The following is a 20760-nucleotide window of genomic DNA, read 5'->3' on the forward strand; positions in this document are numbered from 1 at the left end:
ATTGGCATCCCGATTTGTTGGACCTTTCCCAATCTCCAAGATCATCAACCCTGTCGCTGTACGACTGAGATTACCCAACTCCATGAGGATTCACCCCACGTTCCACGTTTCTCAGGTCAAGTCCTTCGTGGAGCCCCGTCTTGGAAGAATGGATGATTGGGTAATAACCAGAATGAGTGGGACTTAAAAACAACTGTGAGAATATGTGGTCGTTTGTTTCAGTCTTACTCATACTGTCAGTGGTGAATAACGTGGCGTCACAATAATGATACAATGAAACGTTAAAAAAGTGACATAGATGGTTTGTTTTGAATACCAAGTCTTTTCTTTTAGGTAAGTTTAAGACTGTCTGAAATTTTTATTATGAAATACGCAGAGGTTTCGCCTTAAAGTAGTTTAAGATTTGTAGGTCAGCTGTTTTCAATAAACATTAGAAGTTAGAATTAACTAAATCTATGAGATATTTAAACATGTTTTTAGTCTCTGCATATAATTTGTGGATCCATTATCTCTTGGGACTTTCGGGGCTCATGAAAACAGCAATAACCCATAAAGTTCTTGCAAAAGGCAGCTTGTTCCAGGAGTCCTGTTAGATTCCTTCCGTTGTGACTATGAATCTGAAAATATTATTTAATATTTAATATTAATATTTTATCAAATAATATTTCGGTCTGTTAAGGGTTATCCTGTGAATACCAGCCCAGTAAGGCGATGGAATCAGGACAAAATAGAAAGGTGTGAGACAAGCTCTGACATTATTGAACAGCATACACTCTGCACACACATGGAATGAATTCACAGAATTTCTTAAAATACAAGAATTTATTAACAAAAATAAGTCAACTCAAAGTCAAACATATTTCTATCAACAAACTCTTTACCATGCTAAAACAACCCAACTAAACTACCTAGCAGAATTAAAATATAACGAAGACTAATGGGCTATGTACAATATAAACAAGTTGATAGCTGAGTTTCACATAAACAAAACCAAACTTCATAAAATGGAAAATGTTCAGATCATAAATCTTTCTCTATTACTATGCCCAAACCCTAACCTCGTATGAACCATGCTGAGGAGTTGTCCGGGCAACGACGAAGTTTGAGGTTAGCTTCCAGCAGTGGCTGAGCGGCCCGTTCTGTCCGCTGACCAAACTACACGTTACCATGGTGATGCGGCTCCTGTTGTCGTCCTTTCAGACTGGGAAAAACCGCTCCACTCGGCTTCGTAGAGACAGCGTCTCTACTGGGGACTTCTCTGGAACACAGTTTGCTTCTGCAGGCCTCAGAGAGAGAAAGTCAAGCCAGGCTTGTACCTTAATTATTATTCCCTTTCATGAATGAATACTGGATACACAGACAGTAATTCATCTGTACTTAACTCAGTGCATATGATCGATGATCGTATGATACTCTCGGATCCAGTTGAACAGTTATGTCTTTTTGCCAGCAAAGAGACATTAGCGCGCTGTCTCCCCGGTCAGCCTCGCACGGAGTCCGGGTGGTAGAGAAAGGACCATTGGAAAGGTGGGGGTTTTTATACGGGCAGTGGCATCATGGGAAGTCCGCTGTTACCCGCCTTTCCCCTTCTGAAGTTGTGCTGGAAGTCGGTTAGATGCAATTTATTTAGAAAGTTCCAGAAAAGTTTGTACTGGAGTTTTAATGTTGAAATCCATGGCTGTGGGTCCCAACACTTCTGATTTAATCTTTTTTAAACTTTTCTTCCTGTTTTTTTCTGGTTGAATTTGTTTTTGTCAAGGTTTTCTGTGCTTTGCAACTGGGATGGACTTTTCTTTTACTTATTACTTTTGGACAGTTGTTATGATGCGTAACCATAACAACTAGGTTTTATTTATTTTTTTGTACCACCTAGAGCAGTTCATTGACATGTCAAGAGCTCAAATAATACCTAATGTGCAACCTCAAATCCTGGATAAGTTAATCAAATTCAGGAAAATCCAACCTTTAATTTGAGCATTTGTTCACTGGTGAAAAAAATCCTATAACAGAAATTACTGGTGGAACAGTTAATGCTACCTCTAACATTCCCTTAAAAAAAAATGCCCTCTGTTTTATGTCATATTCACACTCCGCAGAGACAGTAAATCCCAGATTACTAATTAGAGGGTCCTAAAGAAGGACCCATATTCAGTCAGATTGTTTTAATATCATCTTTTCATCAACATCTACTGGCACTTAGTTTGGCAGGAAACAAAGAATGAATATTTGGAAAAGCCCTTTGCACACCCTGCTGGGGACCTGCTGTATGGTACATGGGGAAGGATCTGTAATGCTATGGGCCAGTTTCTCTTTAAAGGTTTCAGGTTATTAGCATGCAAGCATCATGGCCTCCTTGAAACACCAGAAAACTCTAAATAAAAAATCTTGTACATTCTACCAGTAAACTCAAAATGGATCCCTATTGGTTTGTTCAGCAGGATAAACATAGAGCCAACCAACACAGAACTGGTTCACAAGATACAACTCAACCTTCTTCCATGCCCGTCTCATTCCCCAGACCTAAACCTATAGAAAACTTGAATAGAACATGTTTTGAGTTGAATAGAAAGTGGATTAAGACAGGATACAGAGGAATGATCACATATCTGTACCACAGTTTGCTCTAACTTTGTGAAATGTTAAATGACCACACTAAGTAGTGTCCTATTTGCAAATAGGTCAGTGGAAAGTACTGAGAAAAGGAGAACCAGAAACTGTGCTGGGGAGTTTGTAAAAACTAATTCTTTCCAAGGGATTTTTTTCAGTCACCGAAAAATGTATTTAAATGAAACGTTTTTTTTTAACATTTAGTGTGAAATTATACCCATTTTACCAGATGTGCCACTTGATTTTGGAAGTACTGAACTCCTAATACATTTTATGACAATTGCCTGAAAACCAGATTATTTAAGCATTAATAACTGCAGGCCACCTAATCTGAACAAAGAGGGTCTTACCTACAACGAACTTACAAGGGCAGGAAGATTTGAGGCCATAATCTGTTGCCTTCATGGTAAATTGTTAGTATGAATAAGCAGGAAGGACAACACTCAGTAAAATACACTGCTGCAGTTTATTTAACTGTTGAAAGATCTCACATTAACAAGAAGGTTAATTTCTTTCTAAACATCATCAACGTACTGTTGCATCAAAGGTTACTGAATTAATCTTCCTGATGACGACTAAACAATACTAACACAAACATACAAGTAATTTTTAATTACTACTAACACTATGACATTCTTTTCCATTTGTCAGAGATGTGGATAATTCACAAAAAGACATTATAGATGTAACTGTGATAGAAAAAACTAGTTTTTCTTTGCCGGCCATGGTAATTTGTTAGGAAAATTCAAGGGGATCTTGAAGAACATCCCGATCCAAATGACTGCTCCTGCAAACTGGTATCCTACTGGAATCTTCAGAACACACCCCAACAGCAGAGCCATCAGTGCCAATAACAGGAGGACCCTGAAAACCATGCTGATGCGAATCTCTTTCTCTGCATCCTTTCTTGCATTCTCATCCTCTTTTCTCCAAAGCTCCCTAATCTTCATCTTGAGCTCCTCTTCTTTGTAATTGTTCTTGAGGCCTTCCAACTTGCAGTTGATAGCTCTGCTTCTCTCTGCCAGGATGTTCTCCTGTCTTTCTCTGATTGTCTGTTCCTGTTTGGGATAAAGCTTTGTGTGGTAGTGACCACCTCCGTTAAGGGCCACCAGCGTCTGGATCTTCTCCAGGAAGTGCGTCACCTGCAGCTGGTCCTCAGGGTTTTTGTTGTTGAAGACGTGGAAGCCACCACTGCACTTGCGAATGAAGTTGCGAAGGTTGTCATCGCTCTCGGAAATGACTTGATTTATGGTTTTTCCCTCCAGACGATCCCCGTGGGTGAACAGCACGATGGTGTAGTCCCACACCCTGGGACCAAACTTGGCTTCAATCAGCCTGTGGGTGTCTTCGTCCTCCTGTGTCAACCGTCCTAGAGGGACCACAAACACAAAGACATGAGGGCCCGGCTCCTGGAGTTTGACACGCATGAGAATCTCTCGAACTATTTCTCGGAGTAGAGCCGCTGCTCCTCCACATCGAGAGGAGCCAGTTGAGGTGGCTCGGGCATCTACAGGTCCTTCTCAAAATATTAGCATATTGTAATACAGTTCATTATTTTCCATAATGTCATGATGAAAATTTAACATTTATATATTTTAGATTCATTGCACACTAACTGAAATATTTCAGGTCTTTTATTGTCTTAATACGGATGATTTTGGCATACAGCTCATGAAAACCCAAAATTCCTATCTCACAAAATTAGCATATCATTAAAAGGGTCTCTAAACGAGCTATGAACCTAATCATCTGAATCAACGAGTTAACTCTAAACACCTGCAAAAGATTCCTGAGGCCTTTAAAACTACCAGCCTGGTTCATCACTCAAAACCCCAATCATGGGTAAGACTGCAGACCTGACTGCTGTCCAGAAGGCCACTATTGACACCCTCAAGCAAGAGGGTAAGACACAGAAAGAAATTTCTGAACGAATAGGTTGTTCCCAGAGTGCTGTATCAAGGCACCTCAGTGGGAAGTCTGTGGGAAGGAAAAAGTGTGGCAGAAAACGCTGCACAACGAGAAGAGGTGACCGGACCCTGAGGAAGATTGTGGAGAAGGGCTGATTCCAGACCTTGGGGGACCTGCGGAAGCAGTGGACTGAGTCTGGAGTAGAAACATCCAGAGCCACCGTGCACAGGCGTGTGCCGGAAATGGGCTACAGGTGCCGCATTCCCCAGGTCAAGCCACTTTTGAACCAGAAACAGCGGCAGAAGCGCCTGACCTGGGCTACAGAGAAGCAGCACTGGACTGTTGCTCAGTGGTCCAAAGTACTTTTTTCGGATGAAAGCAAATTCTGCATGTCATTCGGAAATCAAGGTGCCAGAGTCTGGAGGAAGACTGGGGAGAAGGAAATGCCAGAAGTCCAGTGTCAAGTACCCACAGTCAGTGATAGTCTGGGGTGCCGTGTCAGCTGCTGGTGTTGGTCCACTGTGTTTTATCAAGGGCAGGGTCAATGCAGCTAGCTATCAGGAGATTTTGGAGCACTTCATGCTTCCATCTGCTGAAAAGCTTTATGGAGATGAAGATTTCATTTTTCAGCACGACCTGGCACCTGCTCACAGTGCCAAAACCACTGGTAAATGGTTTACTGACCATGGTATCACTGTGCTCAATTGGCCTGCCAACTCTCCTGACCTGAACCCCATAGGGAATCTGTGGGATATTGTGAAGAGAACGTTGAGAGACTCAAGACCCAACACTCTGGATGAGCTAAAGGCCGCTATCGAAGCATCCTGGGCCTCCATAAGACCTCAGCAGTGCCACAGGCTGATTACCTCCATGCCACGCCGCATTGAAGCAGTCATTTCTGCAAAAGGATTCCCGACCAAGTATTGAGTGCATAACTGTACATGATTATTTGAAGGTTGACGTTTTTTGTATTAAAAACACTTTTCTTTTGTTGGTCAGATGAAATATGCTAATTTTGTGAGATAGGAATTTTGGGTTTTCATGAGCTGTATGCCAAAATCATTTGTATTAAGACAATAAAAGACCTGAAATATTTCAGTTAGTGTGCAATGAATCTAAAATATATTAATGTTAAATTATCATCATGACATTATGGAAAATAATGAACTTTATCACAATATGCTAATATTTTGAGAAGGACCTGTATACCGGATGCCTCCTGGACGCCTTCCTCGGGAGGTGTTCCAGGCACCTCCCACCGGGAGGAGGCACAGGGGACGGCCCAGGACACGCTGGAGGGACTATGTCTCTCGGCTGGCCTGGGAACGCCTTGGGCTCCCCCTGGAGGAACTGGAGGACGTGTCTGAAGAGAGGGACGTCTGGGCGTCTCTGCTGAGTCTGCTACCCCCGCGACCCGGATAAGCGGAAGACGACGAGTACGAGTACGAGGAAGCATATATATAGTAAAGAGAATTGGCCCAAGTACTGAACCCTGTGGTACTCCACAATTTACCCTGGAGTTTAAAGATGATTTATCATTTACATGAACAAACTGGAATTTGTCAGACATATAAGATTTAAACCAGCCTAGCGCTGTTCCCCTGATCCCTACAGCATATTCCAGCCTTTCTAAGAGAATATTATGGTCGACTGTATCAAATGCAGCACTGAGATCTAACAGAACCAGAACAGACACAAGTCCATTATCTGAAGACATAAGAATATCATTAGTGACTTTCAGCAGAGCTGTTTCAGTGCTATGATGAGCTCTGAAGCCTGACTGAAACTCTTCAAACAGGTCATTGCTGTGTAAATGCTCACACATTTGATTAGCAACTATTTACTCAAGAATTTTAGATAATATATATATATTATATTATCTTGGATATAGGTCTGTAATTTTTCAAGTCATCTCGATCAAACGAAGGTTTCTTAAGTAAAGGTTTAATTACAGCTAACTTAAAAGCCTGTGGTACATGTGCATTTACTAAAGATAGATTAATCATATCTAAAATGGGGCTGGTAATCAGAGGGAACACTATCTTAAATAATTTGGTTGGGATTGGGTCTAACATACAAGTTGAAGGTTTAGATGAAGCTAATATTTCTGATAACTCAGGAAGCTTCACAGGATCAAAACAGTCCAAACACAAATCAGGTTCTGCAGTTATTTCCAATGTTGTCTCACTTGCTGAGGATGAAGTAATCATCTTCGGGAGTATGTCAAAGATCTTTTTAATAGAATCAATTTTATTTAAGAAGAATCCCATAAAGTCATAGCTGCTAAGGGAATGGATGGCTCAACAGAGCTATGACTCTGTGTAAGTTTAGCAACTGTACTAAAGAGAAACCTAGGATTATTCTTGTTCTCTTCTATTAATGATGAGAAATAAGCTGTTCTAGCTTGGCGAAGTGTCTTTTTATACATAACAGTAGGCAATTTTTCCAGTTTAAGTAGGAATCCTCTAGGTGTGTAGAGTGCCATTTTCTCTCCAATTTTCTAACATTGTGCTTTATAGTACGCAGCTCTGAATTAAACCAAGGAGCTAGCCTCCTATTAGTGATTACCTTCTTTTTCAAGGGGGCTGCATTGTCTAATGCATCACGCAATGATGAAGAAACACTATGAACAAAAGAATCAATTTGTGAAGGGGCAGAAACAGAATTATTGCCCTCCACTGTGATTTTCTGTGATAATGAGGAAATTAAAAGTGGAACAGATTCTTTAAAGGTTGTTACAGCATCGCCTGATAATGATCTACTATAATGAAATTTTCTTTTAGGTGTGGAGTACTCGGTTAAATTAAACTCAAAGGTTATTAAGAAATGGTCACACAGGATAGGGTTATGAGAGAATATTGTTATGTCTTTACACTCAGTGCCATATGTCAGCACAAGGTCCAGAGAATGAAGACAAAGGTGGGTAGGTTTGTTAATGTTTTGAGCAAAGCCAATTGAGTCTAAGATAGCATTAAAGGCTACATTTAAGCTATCACTTTCAGTGTCAACATGAATGTTAAAATCCCCCACTATAATAACTTTATCTGTATTTAACACTAAATCAGATAAAAGGTCTGAAAACTGATCTAAAAATTGAGAGTAAGGGCCTGGTGGACGGTACAAAACAAACAGAAGTGGTTTTAGTGCTTTGCAATTTGGATGAGGAAAACTAAGCATTAAATATTCAAAAGAGTTGTAGCTATTGATTGGTCTGGGACTAATCAATAAATCGGACTGAAAGATGGTTGCTACTCCTTCTCCTCGCCCAGTAATTCGAGAAATGTGAAAATTTAAATAATTAGTTGGAGTTGACTCATTTATAGTAACATAATCCTCTTGCTGCAGCCAGGTTTCTGTGAGGCAAAATAAATCAATCTGATTGTCACAAATCAGGTCACTAACTAGCAATGTCTTTGAAGAGAGAGATCTTATGTTCAGTAAGCCACGTTTAATTGTTTTATTTTTCTTTTCAGTCTGAGTTGTGTTTATTTTCATTAGATTTTCCTGATTTCCTCCTTTTAGATTATTTTTTAACCTATTCAATTTTGGCCATGGGCGAGACACTGTCTTAATAGGGTAATGGGTGGGTAGCAGTACAGAAGCTGCAGAGAGGAGTATTAAACTACGACCCTGCTTCCTGGTCTGAACCCTGGGTTGTCAGAGTTTTGGAGAACTAATAAATTCGGCCAGATTCCTAGAAAGAAGAGCTGCTCCATCCAAAGTGGGATGGATGCCGTCTCTCCGGATCAGACCAGGTTTTCCCCTTTACCAATGGCTTTTGGTGGCTAACCCTCCTTGTGGAGGGTGTCAATTATTGTCTTCTGGACATCTGTCAGGTTGTCAGTCTTCTCCATGATTGTGTAGGCCATAGTTTGGCCATTACATAACATTTATACATAAAACTGTTTTGTTTTCAAAATTAGTTATGTAATTTTTTTTTATTTTGAGTGGCAAGAAAAGAAGTTTACATCATTATCTACCACCAGTATGAATAATTTTGGACTTAACTCAAGATTATGGGTGAGTTGGGTCTGAGGTTATTCAGATCCCACTTTAAAGTTTCATTGTAGTCTGTTTTAAATGGGTCAAAGGTTAAAGGTTAGAAGTTTTTTCCACTGTACTTCCCCTTTATTACTAATATATTTTAAACCAAGATGTTGTAAATCTTTTTGGTTCTTTGGGCTGATTAGCTCTAAATTAAAGCAAAATGTACCTTGCAGATAAATAATTTCCTTCCATGTAAATATTTCCTCTGAGGACCGCTAGCGGTAGTTTTATCAGTTTGGATCTGAAACATTAGCCCTATCTCCATGCTCCCAAGATAGTTTCAGTTTGTTTTTTACAACAAAATCTGATTAAAGAAAACCAACTTCTGATTAGTTGAAGTGTGTTGTGGCCAAAGCGGCTCCATGTAAACTAAACGCAGAAGTATGAAACTTCATATTTCATATTTACCTGCAGTTTGTTTCGCATCAGGGTTGCTGTCAGCGTTCATGGCAGAAACAGTTCTGGATAGGAAAATAGTTGCAGACTTCTACGCCAAGTTTATAGAGGAGGAAGGAAAGTGAAACTTTAGCAAATAGATGAGGAGAGGCGTTGTTGGACATTACCCAACTGACGGCCGCTTAAAACTTACCCTGTGAAACGTGGGCTGAATAATCCAGTTCTGTAAATAGCAGCGATCTGGCGCCATCTAGTGGGGGTTTTATAGTACCTACATCTCTGCAACAGTTCTAACTCTCCCAACTATTAACCTCTATTTCGGTGCCATGGCCGCAAGTTTAATTACAACGACGTCAAATGTAGCATGATTAAGTGCTTGTGTAATTTACTTTATAAAAAAAAAGAGCAATTTTTGCTTTAACTTCAGATTACAGGGACAGATTTGTATTACCTGTTCACTTCTACAGGGTTCCTACACATTTTTCCTTTAGGTTTTCAAGACTCAACTTTCCAGATATCTCAGTCTTTTATATTTACTTTAAAATCAGCAGGCAGGGTCTGCGTATGGTAACAGTAGAAACCAAAAGGAAGGACAAAAAAAAGGGCGGACATAAGGAATGGAGCAAGGGCACAAAGAAGGAAGGACACAAGAGAGGAAACAAAAAAGGACAGAAGGAAAGAAGGCTGGAACAAGTGGAAGGAAGGATACAAGGACAAATAGGATGGAAGAAGGAAGGACACAGAGACAGGAGTGGAAAAAGAAAGCATAGACAGAAGCAAGGAGTAAGAGACACAAAGAGAGACGTACTGGCACAAGGAAAATTTGAAGGAAAAAGGAGGGAACGAAGAGAGGACATCATGATGGAAGACCTGAGGGAAAGAAGGATGGACTTGATCATTAACTATGGCTTTAAACATGGATATGAGCTGTTCTTTTTGGGTGGAATGATCACACAGCAAACATCAAAGATCTGTCAGAAGTTGGAATTTATTGCATTTTTTCTCTAATCCACATTGAGTAAAAACTATACATACAATCTTAAATATATACTGCATCTCTAATACATGTCCCTCAGCAAGATGCAGAGAAACTATCCACTTTCTGCAACTATCAATAATCTTCTGTTGGTTAAATTCAATGCCAGTCCATTAGCTTAACATTTGTTATTGATGTGTTGGGATCATTGTCCTGATGGAACACCCAACTGTGTCCAAGTTTTAACCATTTTCCACAACTGGAATCTAAACAGACCCTCGGCATGATGCTGCTACCACCATGCCTGACGGTACAGGATTCTTAGGTTTGAACGCTTCACCATGACTCCTCCTGACACTTTTGTCAAACAGCTTAACCATTGTCACCTCTGATCATCAAACAATTCTGTAGAAGTCATTTGGCTTTTCCCTTAGGGCAGGTGGATATTTCAATGGGGCTTGAAGGTGTCCATTTAACAGCAGGGACCTTTTCTGGGTCGGTCTCTCCCATCCCATGAAGATGTAAAACCTGATACAATGTGGACAGCCACAGTGGTCAACCAGCAGTTTCTAGTTCATGGCAAGCTTGTGCTTTGGGAACTCCAGGACTGTTCCTGAATAGCCAAACCAAATGCATTTTCTCTGTTTATTGACAGTTGGGATTAAATGGTTGTGACACACAAATCAAAACTGGTCCTGGAATAGATAAATCAGGTTTGTGAGATGGTTACTCACTTAGCCCTAACACTCATTGTAAATGAGTACGCTTAAAGGTCCATCCTAGGAAACAAAACAGTTTAAACAAACTCTACCAACTCTGCTAAGAAGAGTGGTCAAATACCCAACCAGAATTATACCAGAAGATTGCTGATGACTTCAAAAAGTGTATGATGAAGGTTTAACTTACTAAATGGACGTACTGTATTTATCCAAATATTATAATGGGGTTCAAATGCATCCTTAAAGGCTCAGAATGAATTCGTTGATGGTGAGTGTATGTAAACCTTTCACTGCAAGTGTAAGTGCAACAAACTGAAATTTTAAGCACATGACACTTCTATATAAAGTGAACAAAGATCTTTTTTTTTGCAAAGTGAAACCTGTTTAGGACAATTGGCTCGCTCAAAATATGGAAGGAGAACTCTTTATTAAGCATGATTTCAAACTAGGATCAAAATGTTCTGCCGTAATGCACATCATTTCCGATCGGCCAGTCTCTGCAGGAGCGCAATGACCGTGTCCTGCTTGGAGGAGAGCAGCTCTAAGGCTGTGGCTATCCTTCCGAGGGACTCTGACATCCGCACCTCCCTCCTCTCACGCCTCTTCTCTCTGGCCTCCACCCTGCTCCGAGCCACTCGATCCAGGTAGCCCTGCTCTTCCTGCCGTTTCAGGATCTCCTGGACCAACCCGATGCTGCTTTGCTCCTTGTTTCCTTTCTGGTTCTGCCCTTCCGATCCTGCCATCCCAGAGGCAGATAGCGAAGCAGCACTGGAAGCGGTGTGACAGGAAGTTGTTAGGGGGAATGAGGAGAGGCCAATGATGTTCTGAGTGTGGCTAAGTGGTGTAGTACTGAGGCAGAACGGTGTGACGCCAGATGTGAAGGATGGAGCTTTTCGGGGTTTGTATACCGATGTGCCCAAGTCTGTGCTGCTGGTTGAGCCAAACGAGGATGATGCGGAGGCTGTTTCAGTAAAACATGGAGAAGAGATAAAAGATGGAGACGGTACAATGGTCGCCGGCTGAATGCTAGTAGTAACAATGTCACCATTAAGGACAATAACAGGCTTGACCTCTGGAGCATTTACAAGGGTAACAGTTGCTGCGCTCTGTGAGGAACTGGCAGCAGTGCCACTCATGATTTGGCTGGTGGCACCTACTAGACCAGCGGTATCCAAACAACTGGTTGCAGCAAAGTCACCATTAGGGCGGATGATGGTGGTTGATAGTGGAAGCTGCGCTGGTTTTGCAGCGATTTTTGTTGGAGGAATGGCCAGTGAAGAAGCTGTACTGCTACCTTTGTTCCTTTTGTTACTAATGATCTGTGAGCCAATAGTATCACAGAGTGTGGCATCCATGAGCTACAGAGAGAAAAAGCAGACCACAAACAATAGTTACTTATGCCACCAAGATAAGAAGCTAGGCAGTTAAATATCTAAGTATTATCTTACCATGTAAAATTCACTAGTTTAACTCAACTTAGATCAATGTAAAAATGGAAGATATTGCCTTGAGTTTTGCTTTTGAAAATATTTAAAGGTATTTTACAGACATTAGGAGAGATACATAAACACTGAGGCTGCACATTTTTCAAAATGTCATACTTTTCCACACAATTCTCAGAGTTCTCGGTCCTTTTATATTTTAATATTGATGCAAAGGTTCACTGGGACTTTATGACATATATTTCTACAGTGACCTGGCATTAAAGAGGGAGCATGCAAAAAGTACCGGCTGATTGGAGGGAACAGCTGACAATGGCTGGATACAGATAGACGGACAATGAACCAACAGGTAAGTGGATGGATGGATGGATCATTTAGAACAATGGCATGGGTCTGGTAATACAAATAATTTTACAAACTTATTTAGACCTAAACAAATACTTAAAAGTGTCAAACATTTCTTTACTGCACACGAGCCCTGGAACCAGTCCTTGCAGAAATCCGGTTAAAGTCTAGCATTGAATTCCATGAGGACAATTTTCCTTGTGGATCTCTCACAAGTGTAAAGGTCATTTAAGTACAACATTTAGCACTGACTTTTATTTTTATTTTTTTAGAGGCTCAGCTTTGTGGTCACCTACATTTGTCCTAAAGGAAAACCTCTTCGACCAGATAATAGCAGTACATTCATGTGCAATAGCCACACATTTTTACAACACTGCCTCTAGTTGCAAAGTGAGAAAAGAAAGAAATCATCAAAAGAGGTCCACAGAACAGTGGATGCACAAGCACTTTTTTTAAATCTAAATTCATTAAAAATGTCAATAAACAGTTCCTATATTTGGTGCTTTTGGAAGGTTTGGGTCAGTCCAGTTTTACAACAGTAGATTTTTTTTTCCTAAAATGATGACTTTTACTTTTGATAAACTGATGATTTACTTTATATGTTTCATATATAACAATACATGACAGAGACATTTGTCTGCATGTTTCCTGTTTCTTGACTTACATCAAAGAATTCCCAGGACGTTTTGGCATGTCCTGTCTCCCGGCTGCGGTCCTTGACCCTCTTATATGTGACAATAAGGTTGTTCCACTTGCGGCGGATTTTTTCGACAGGAAGGACGTGGCCTTTTGAGGACATCTCTTCCTGGACGCTCTGGAAGAGCTGGGAGCGCTCCCGAGTCTCGTAGAGACCCCAGCGGCGGCCAACGGCCTCTATCAGACACAGGACAGCTTTGGAGGAGAAATCCGAGCCAGAGGACAGCGTCTTGTCTGAGGGAGCAGGTGGCAGCACTGCAGCTGGGGCAGGACAAAGGTGACTTTGATTAGGGTTTTTTTTTTTTTGTGGGGTCACTTATCTTAGTGCTTTTCTCATCATAGTTGTTTCTTCACATACATGGAGTTTTATAGGGCTAAATAAATCAAATTTGTTACTTCCATGACATCCCTAAAAATGTGTGTTTAAAATAATTACAGAAAGCTTTAAGAAATCTGAATTTAAATCTTGGAAATTACCACTTGAACAATTGTCTTGTGAAATATCTGTTACCCAGTGATGTTCTGACAATCTGTCCAGGGTGTACCCCACCTCTCGCCCATAGACCGCTGGAGATAGGCACCAGCTCCCCTGCAACCCTGCACGGACAAGCAGGTATAGACAATAGATGGATTTATGTGATATTCTAACACAAAGTTGTAAATAATTATGAAGTAGAAGGAAAACAATACATGCTTTTCAAAACCATTTACAATTAAAAATACTGGATGGAGAGTGTCTTAGGGGGACATGTAAATCTTGCCAGCAATTTTCAATTGCATTTAGGTATGGACTTTGACTAGACCATTTTTACACATGAATATGCTTTGACATTATTTGTAGCTCTGGCTGTATGTGTAGTGCTGCTGTCCTTTAGGAACACAAACCCAGTCTCAAGTCTTTTGCAGCCTATCTTCCAGGACTGACGGGTTTAAGCTATGTTCATCTTCCCATCAGTGTGACAAGCCTCCCTCTCCCTGCTGAAGAAACACACACCCACAGCATGATCCTGCCACCACCATGGTTCACTTAGGGAATAGTGTTTTCACTGTTAGTTTGCAGCCACATATAGTGTCTCACGCTTATGTCAGGATCCTTATTTTAGACACATCCCACCTTGGCCATCTTCTATTTTAACCTGCACCATCAGGGAAATTTTACAGAACAATAAAATCCCACACAAACTGACTGAGAAGCAGATTTTTCCTCCAAGCTGTGGCGTCCATCACCCTTTTACCAAACGTCTTGCAACCTCGCACTGCCAACTAATACCAATTATAACGTGTGCTAATAACAACTCACTGGACTAAATTCCTGCGTCTACCATGTGAGATACAGATCTCAGCAGCCTCTTCAAATAAGAGTTAATTTAGGGGTATCAAGAAAAGAAAAGTAAAAATTATAAACTGCTCAAAAAATAAAGGGAACATTCAAATAACACATCCTAGATCTGAATGAATGAAATATTCTCATTGAATACTTTGTTCTGTACAAAGTTGAAAATGCCGACAACAAAATCCCACAAAAAATATATCAATGGGAATCAAATTTATTAACCAATGGAGGCCTGGATTTGGAGTCACACACAAAATTAAAGTGGAAAAACACACGACAGGCTGATCCAACTTTGATGTAATGTCCTTAAAACAAGTCTAAATGAGGCTCAGTATTGTGTGTGACCTCCACGTGTCTGTATGACCTCCCTACAACGCCTGGGCATGCTCCTGATGAGACGGTGGATGGTCTCCTGAGGGATCTCCTCCTAGACCTGGACTAAAGCATCCACCAACTCCTGGACAGTCTGTGGTGCAACGTGAAGTTGGTGGATGGAGTGAGACATGATGTCCCAGATGTGCTCAATCTCATTCAGGTCTGGGGAACGGGCTGTGAGCCCAACCCCCATTTGTGGACGTTGGGCCCTCATACCATCCTCATGGAGTCGGTTTCTAACCGTTTGTGCAGACACATGTACATTTGTGGCCTGCTGGAGGTCATTTTGCAGGGCTCTGGCAGTGCTCCTCCTGTTCCTCCTTGCACAAAGGTGGAGGTAGCGGTCCTGCTGCTGGATTGTTGCCCTCCTACGGCCTCCTCCACGTCTCCTGGTGTACTGGCCTGTCTCCTGGTAGCGCCTCCAGGCTCTGGACACAACGCTGACAGACACAGCAAACCTTCTTGCCACAGCTCACATTGATGTGCCATCCTGGATGAGCTGCACTACCTGAGCCACTTGTGTGGGTTGTAGAGTCCGTCTCATGCTACCACGAGTGTGAAAGCACCACCAACATTCAAAAGAGACCAAAATATCAGCCAGAAAGCATCGGTACTGAGAAGTGGTCTGTGGTCCCCACCTGCAGAACCACTCCTTTATTGAGTGTGTCTTGCTAATCGCCAAAGATTTCCCCCTGTTGTCTATTTCATTTACACAACAGCAGTGAAATTGATTATCAATCAGTGTTGCTTCCTAAGTGGACAGTTTGATTTCACACAAGTTTGATTTACTTGGAGTTATATTGTGTTAAGTGTTCCCTTTATTTTTTGAGCTGTGTATCATTTTTTTCCATTCACAATTATGCAATACTTTGTATTGATCAATCACAGAAACTGGCAAGAAGATACTTTCAAATTTCTGGTTGTCACATGACAAAATGTGAAAAACTGGCATGGATGCTTTTGCGAGGTACTGTAGATGACATTAATTTCATAGTTTAATCAAAAAGATGTACATTTGCATATTCTGTGCATGTACAATGTAGTAATGTGCAGTATATAATTAGATTACAAACATGAATTTCTCTGCAAAAGTTCAAACAGTCAGCACTTCCAAACATTAGCCCAATGGTCCGTTTACTCACCTGGGGCAATCTTCAGGTAAGTTTTTCCATCAGCAGAAGATGTGAAGAACCGATCTGTGCTCACAGGATCTGAGCCCAAAGCAGATCAAATAAATTGCATTACACGTCTTGAAGCAGTGCATTTATGTGTTTTTAATATGGGAATTAAATAGGAAATGAAATCTAGAATACATTTTAAATGATATGTAAGCTTTAGTGAAAACAGACAGATCTATATGGCCATTAATGGACTCATCTGTGTGCTTACACAACAGAACGGAGGGAGCTGAGGTGTTGCCCTGCAGCTCCGTGTCAGTCAGTTCCTCCGCAGTTTGTTGCACTCCTCCTCCTCCCGCTCTGCATGCGGCTTCTCCGCAGGGCGCAGGCGACTCCTGACTGCCCAAACCTAGAGCAGATGAGCTTTCATCCCCGGCTTCGGTTTTCACATGCATCGCTGCGACGTCGGCGCCGCCTCCGTGCAAGTTCGCCTCCATGGCTGCTGCAGCAAAAAATAAAAATCTGCGCGCGTTTTGTCTGCGCAGGCGTTTGACGGGGGAGAAAGTTTGGAGATCGCGGTTGTTGATCAGTGATGCACGGTTAAGCCTGAAGTCACGCGGCCACGGCGTTGGGTTAATGCACGTCCCGCTTAGCTGCGTGAGCGGCTGGACAAGGCAACTCCGTGCATGTTTTGTTTTCCGAGGGGCAGAGAAATGGCTGCGCCATCCACCTCAGCTCAGCTGGCGAATGCGCAGGGCGGCTGCGCAGCTTGCAGCACAGATTTGCTGCTGGGAAGCGTGACAGTGACGTCAGCTGACAGCACAGCACGTGGTTGGTGAACGCTGCAGCTTCAAACTAGGGTTATATGCATCCATCCACGCTAACAGGATACAGAAACATATCCACATACTTCTGAATTAGAAAGTCGTCAAAAAGTTTATTTGCAATCATCAGTAAGCCAGTTCAACAAGTTAAACTAACTTTTTATAGATTCATATTGATATATTTCAAGTATTTATATATGCTTATGTTTATAGTTAGTAAAACATAAAATTCAAATCCCCCCAAAATTGCAATGGTACACCATACAAATACAAAGGATCTTTTCTTCATAAATGTTATGGTCTTGTGGTTCCACACACATTCATTATTGACAGCCCCAACACATAATGAGTGAAGAAGCTGGCTGTTCCCAGTGTTGTATCCAAGTATACTAAAGTTGAGTGGAAGGAAAACATGTGCCAGGAAATGGTAAGATAAAAGAACTGCAGGTTTCTATAAAAGCAGCCTGGGTTTCTTTAAACTGGAACTAAAGATGATATAAAAGCATAACCTGCCCCCAAACAAATTTTGCCGCACGGCCAAGTGTGGGGATGAGTGGAGGGGTTTAAGCGGGGGTGTGTGCAAAAAAAAAAAAAAAAAAAAGTTGATTTGGGATTTAGCTACTCTTTAATGTGATTTTGAAACATGGAGAGGGATGCCCTGAGGGAAGTCACTGGAGGTTGAGGAAGGCTTTGTGGAGCCCAGCGGGCCTGAGTCTGATCAGTTTGAGCCACTGGCTCAAGCCGCTGAATCAGCGATCCAACCTATTCTATAAATTTACAAAACACCAACAGTAAAGCTAATCTGATATAACTAAAAAATCTAAGTACCTAAATTCAAACGATATGCTAACTAATAGGTAATAAATTGATAACCTAAAAAACGAATTAATGCTCGCAATTGGTTTTATACCTGAACATGGAGCTGCGACGTAGACATGTACCAAGGTGTACTGTTTGTAACCAACAGTAAATTTAACTGCAGTAGCCAGCCTTCAACCCAAATACAGCAGCACTAAGACAGTTTTAGGCCAAATATGGCATAATTAAGTTTACACAAAACAAATCTAAATTTGCACAGTAACATAAAGATAGCACTCTTAAGGCCAACTTTATACAGTTTATGTGCAAAAAAAGTTGATTCGTGGTTTAGCTACACTTGAGAAACTGAATTTGGGGTTTCTTAGCTGTAAGGCATCTGAACTAAGAACTAAATGTATCACTGTTTGTAATTAAACTGTGTTAAATGATTAAGATACCTTATAAACTTTGTGACTGAGTAATTACTCAAAGTATGTCTGTTCTACTTGAAATCACAAGTCAAAACATTCAACAGTAAAACATGTGGGACTTTCATAGATTTGAGCATTATTAATCTTTTTGTAGCATGAAACACAGCTTCAGCTAGTTTATTATAGAAACATTCATGACATAAGAAATAACCTTACAGAAACATGTAGACTTTAAGGCAGTTTTAAAAGACATAGGCTACATTGTAAAAAAAAAAAAACTTCAGACTTAATAAAACACAAAAATCAACATCAAAAAGAAATGTCATCAATACAAAATGCACAGGTCCCGCTTCAGAAAGTTGAGGCTTGATTGTGTTAATCACTTGGTTAATTCTGTTTGCAGTTTTATCCACAAAAACATACAGAAGAGCGTGTTTTCTGCAAACGTTGAGCTACGTTGTGGTGAACTAGACAAGAGCATAGCTCTTCTTCATGTCCTACAAAGACGCTCTATTGGAAGTGAGTCAGAGATGTAAATGGAAGATAATTTTGGGTAAACTTTAAAGCTCCCTATATGCCCCTTTTCCACCGGCTTGATTTAACCCGACTAGGCTCCACTCAGCTCACGTTGCCAGCATTTCTATTACTGTTTTTTTCAGTACTGGTACCTACTTTTTTAGTGCCGGCTTCAGACGTAGTACTATCGAGGCTGAGTCAGGACCATATGTGTCGTGAACAGACTGCTGTTAACTGATTGGCCATGGGCGTGGCCAGCTGTAGGAGTCGACCAGCGTAAAAAAAAAAAAAACAGCCGCCATTTTCAAACGTGCATTCAACCGAGTGAGAGACCGAGTCCTCCCAGTCATCTGGAAAAGTCACCCATTGGAACAACGAGGTGCAATCATTTCTGGCGATCATAGGAGACTGTAATATTCAGCGGCAGCTGGATGGGGTTAAAAAAAAATGAAAAGGTGTTTATTGGTGGACTTCCGCTGCGGTTATGCAGCACAACACAGGACATAGGAGGAGCGGCAACTCCAGGAGGTGTTACTTTCGGCGGGGCGAAAGCGGATCTATGGAAACGCAACAAAAAAAAAAAAATGTAGAGCCGTGCAGAGCCGTTCCGGGCGGACCAAATCGAGCAAGTGGAAAATGAGCAATAGAGCTAAGGTGACTGCTTTCTGTGTGTATTTACACTGGAAGCAGTTTAGGCTTTACACACACTCAAAATTGATAATATTTTGCGGTAAATGCGACTTTAATGCATTCTTTGTTACATTGAAGACTGAGGGTTCATGTCCAAATCATTGAAAAGTTATGCTAGTTTTGTCAGCTGAGGTGCTTAAACAAAGATGAACATTAATCTCACGTCTGATTTAAAGAACTGTTGTGGACCGTTGAAACAGACAAGGCTTGGGGTTACTGCAACAGTTCATCCCCCAACAAATCACTGTTACCATTTCATTAACATGTATTCTCCATTCAACATCTCTTAACTTTGATAAATGATGAACAGAAATATTTATAAATAAATATAAAAACAATCTGACATCTCGCTGAATTTTAACACTCTCAAAACTTAAAAAAAAAAAGATTGTCTTGGATTTATGGTTATTTCTATTTGAAATCATCACTGTTTACTTTATCGTTTTGTTTCCCCATGGTGCAAGACATAACAGTTTCATGCTAACCAATGTTTCATTCCCATTGTGTACCTCCTTGCTTATGGTAGATAAAAGTTTTTGATAGTTTATAGAGATAAATATTTGTGAAATACTGAGGAGGTGGGGTGGCTGGGGGTGGTGCCTGTCTCAGTAGTCATTGGGAAGGAGGCAGGGTACACCCTGGACAGGTCGCCAGTCCATCACAGAGACACACAGGACAAACAACAATGAGCACACACACAAACACACTCATACCTAAGGGCAATTTAGAGAGACCAATTAACCCAGTCATTCTCAAATGGTGGGTGCGCCCCCTATGGGGAGATGGTGGGTTGAAAGGGGAGGCGAGAACTCCATTTGAACAACAACGAACGGTGAAAGTAGTTTAAAATTCTTGCCGGTACTTAGGGGCGGAGCTAGAGGGGAGGCTGGGGAGGCACTGGGGGTGTGTATATATATATTTATCAATTGTTAAAGAGCTGCCATGTATGAAACAATGATAAACCATTTTCTGATGCAAAACTTTTCATCTTCAGTTTCTGTCTTTTCTTTTGAACAAAGAAGTTATTGTTCTCTGCATTGTGGTCAAGTTTTGATTTCATTTAAATTAAAAATTTGACAGTTCGGTAGTTTTTGCGGTTTTTATTAAAAGTCTGTAGATGGTAAGTGATTTATTGTTCGTCCTGTCCTAATGCAAACGGCATTTTTTTATGTCTGTGCTCCACCTGTGTAAAATCTCCCAGTCCATTAAATCGAACGCAGCGATCTCCTTGGCAACCGCTCTGTTTTGGGGGTAAGCGCGCATGCGCTCTCTTGTATCCGATGTGAACTCTCTGGTCATAAGCGGTGTTTTCGAGCTGCACTGTGTTGTTGTAATTCAGCAAAATAACATGAAACACAACTAGTTACTCTCCCTTTGACTTTAACTGGGGTATTTAGCAGCGAGCAGACAGACATTAAACGTAGCGGTGCTCGTTTTAAAGGCTGGACGTTCACAAAAACCTCAAGCTCCGAGGAGAGAGAAGCAAAGCAAGAGCATTGAGGCTCCAGCATAGCACAACAGTTCAGAAACAATTTGGAA

General features: G+C 41.1%; 2 protein-coding genes across 2 annotated transcripts; both read right to left on the reverse strand.

Annotated features, from left to right (window-relative positions):
• Positions 1-3054: 3054 nt before the first annotated feature.
• LOC124863044 (GTPase IMAP family member 7-like) lies at positions 3055-9010 on the reverse strand. Its single transcript, XM_047357294.1, has 2 exons — positions 8971-9010; positions 3055-4069 (listed from the first exon to the last, which is right to left on the reverse strand). The coding sequence occupies exons 1-2, from the start codon at positions 9008-9010 to the stop codon at positions 3312-3314; spliced, it is 798 nt and encodes a 265-aa protein (XP_047213250.1). The 3' UTR covers positions 3055-3311.
• Positions 9011-9927: 917 nt separating this feature from the next.
• On the reverse strand, positions 9928-16746 carry LOC124862504. Its single transcript, XM_047356459.1, has 4 exons — positions 16234-16746; positions 15987-16055; positions 13105-13397; positions 9928-12011 (listed from the first exon to the last, which is right to left on the reverse strand). The coding sequence occupies exons 1-4, from the start codon at positions 16457-16459 to the stop codon at positions 11130-11132; spliced, it is 1470 nt and encodes a 489-aa protein (XP_047212415.1). The 5' UTR covers positions 16460-16746; the 3' UTR covers positions 9928-11129.
• Positions 16747-20760: the final 4014 nt, after the last annotated feature.

Source organism: Girardinichthys multiradiatus, chromosome X (assembly GCF_021462225.1).
Source record: "Girardinichthys multiradiatus isolate DD_20200921_A chromosome X, DD_fGirMul_XY1, whole genome shotgun sequence".
Taxonomy (NCBI): Eukaryota; Metazoa; Chordata; class Actinopteri; order Cyprinodontiformes; family Goodeidae; genus Girardinichthys; species Girardinichthys multiradiatus.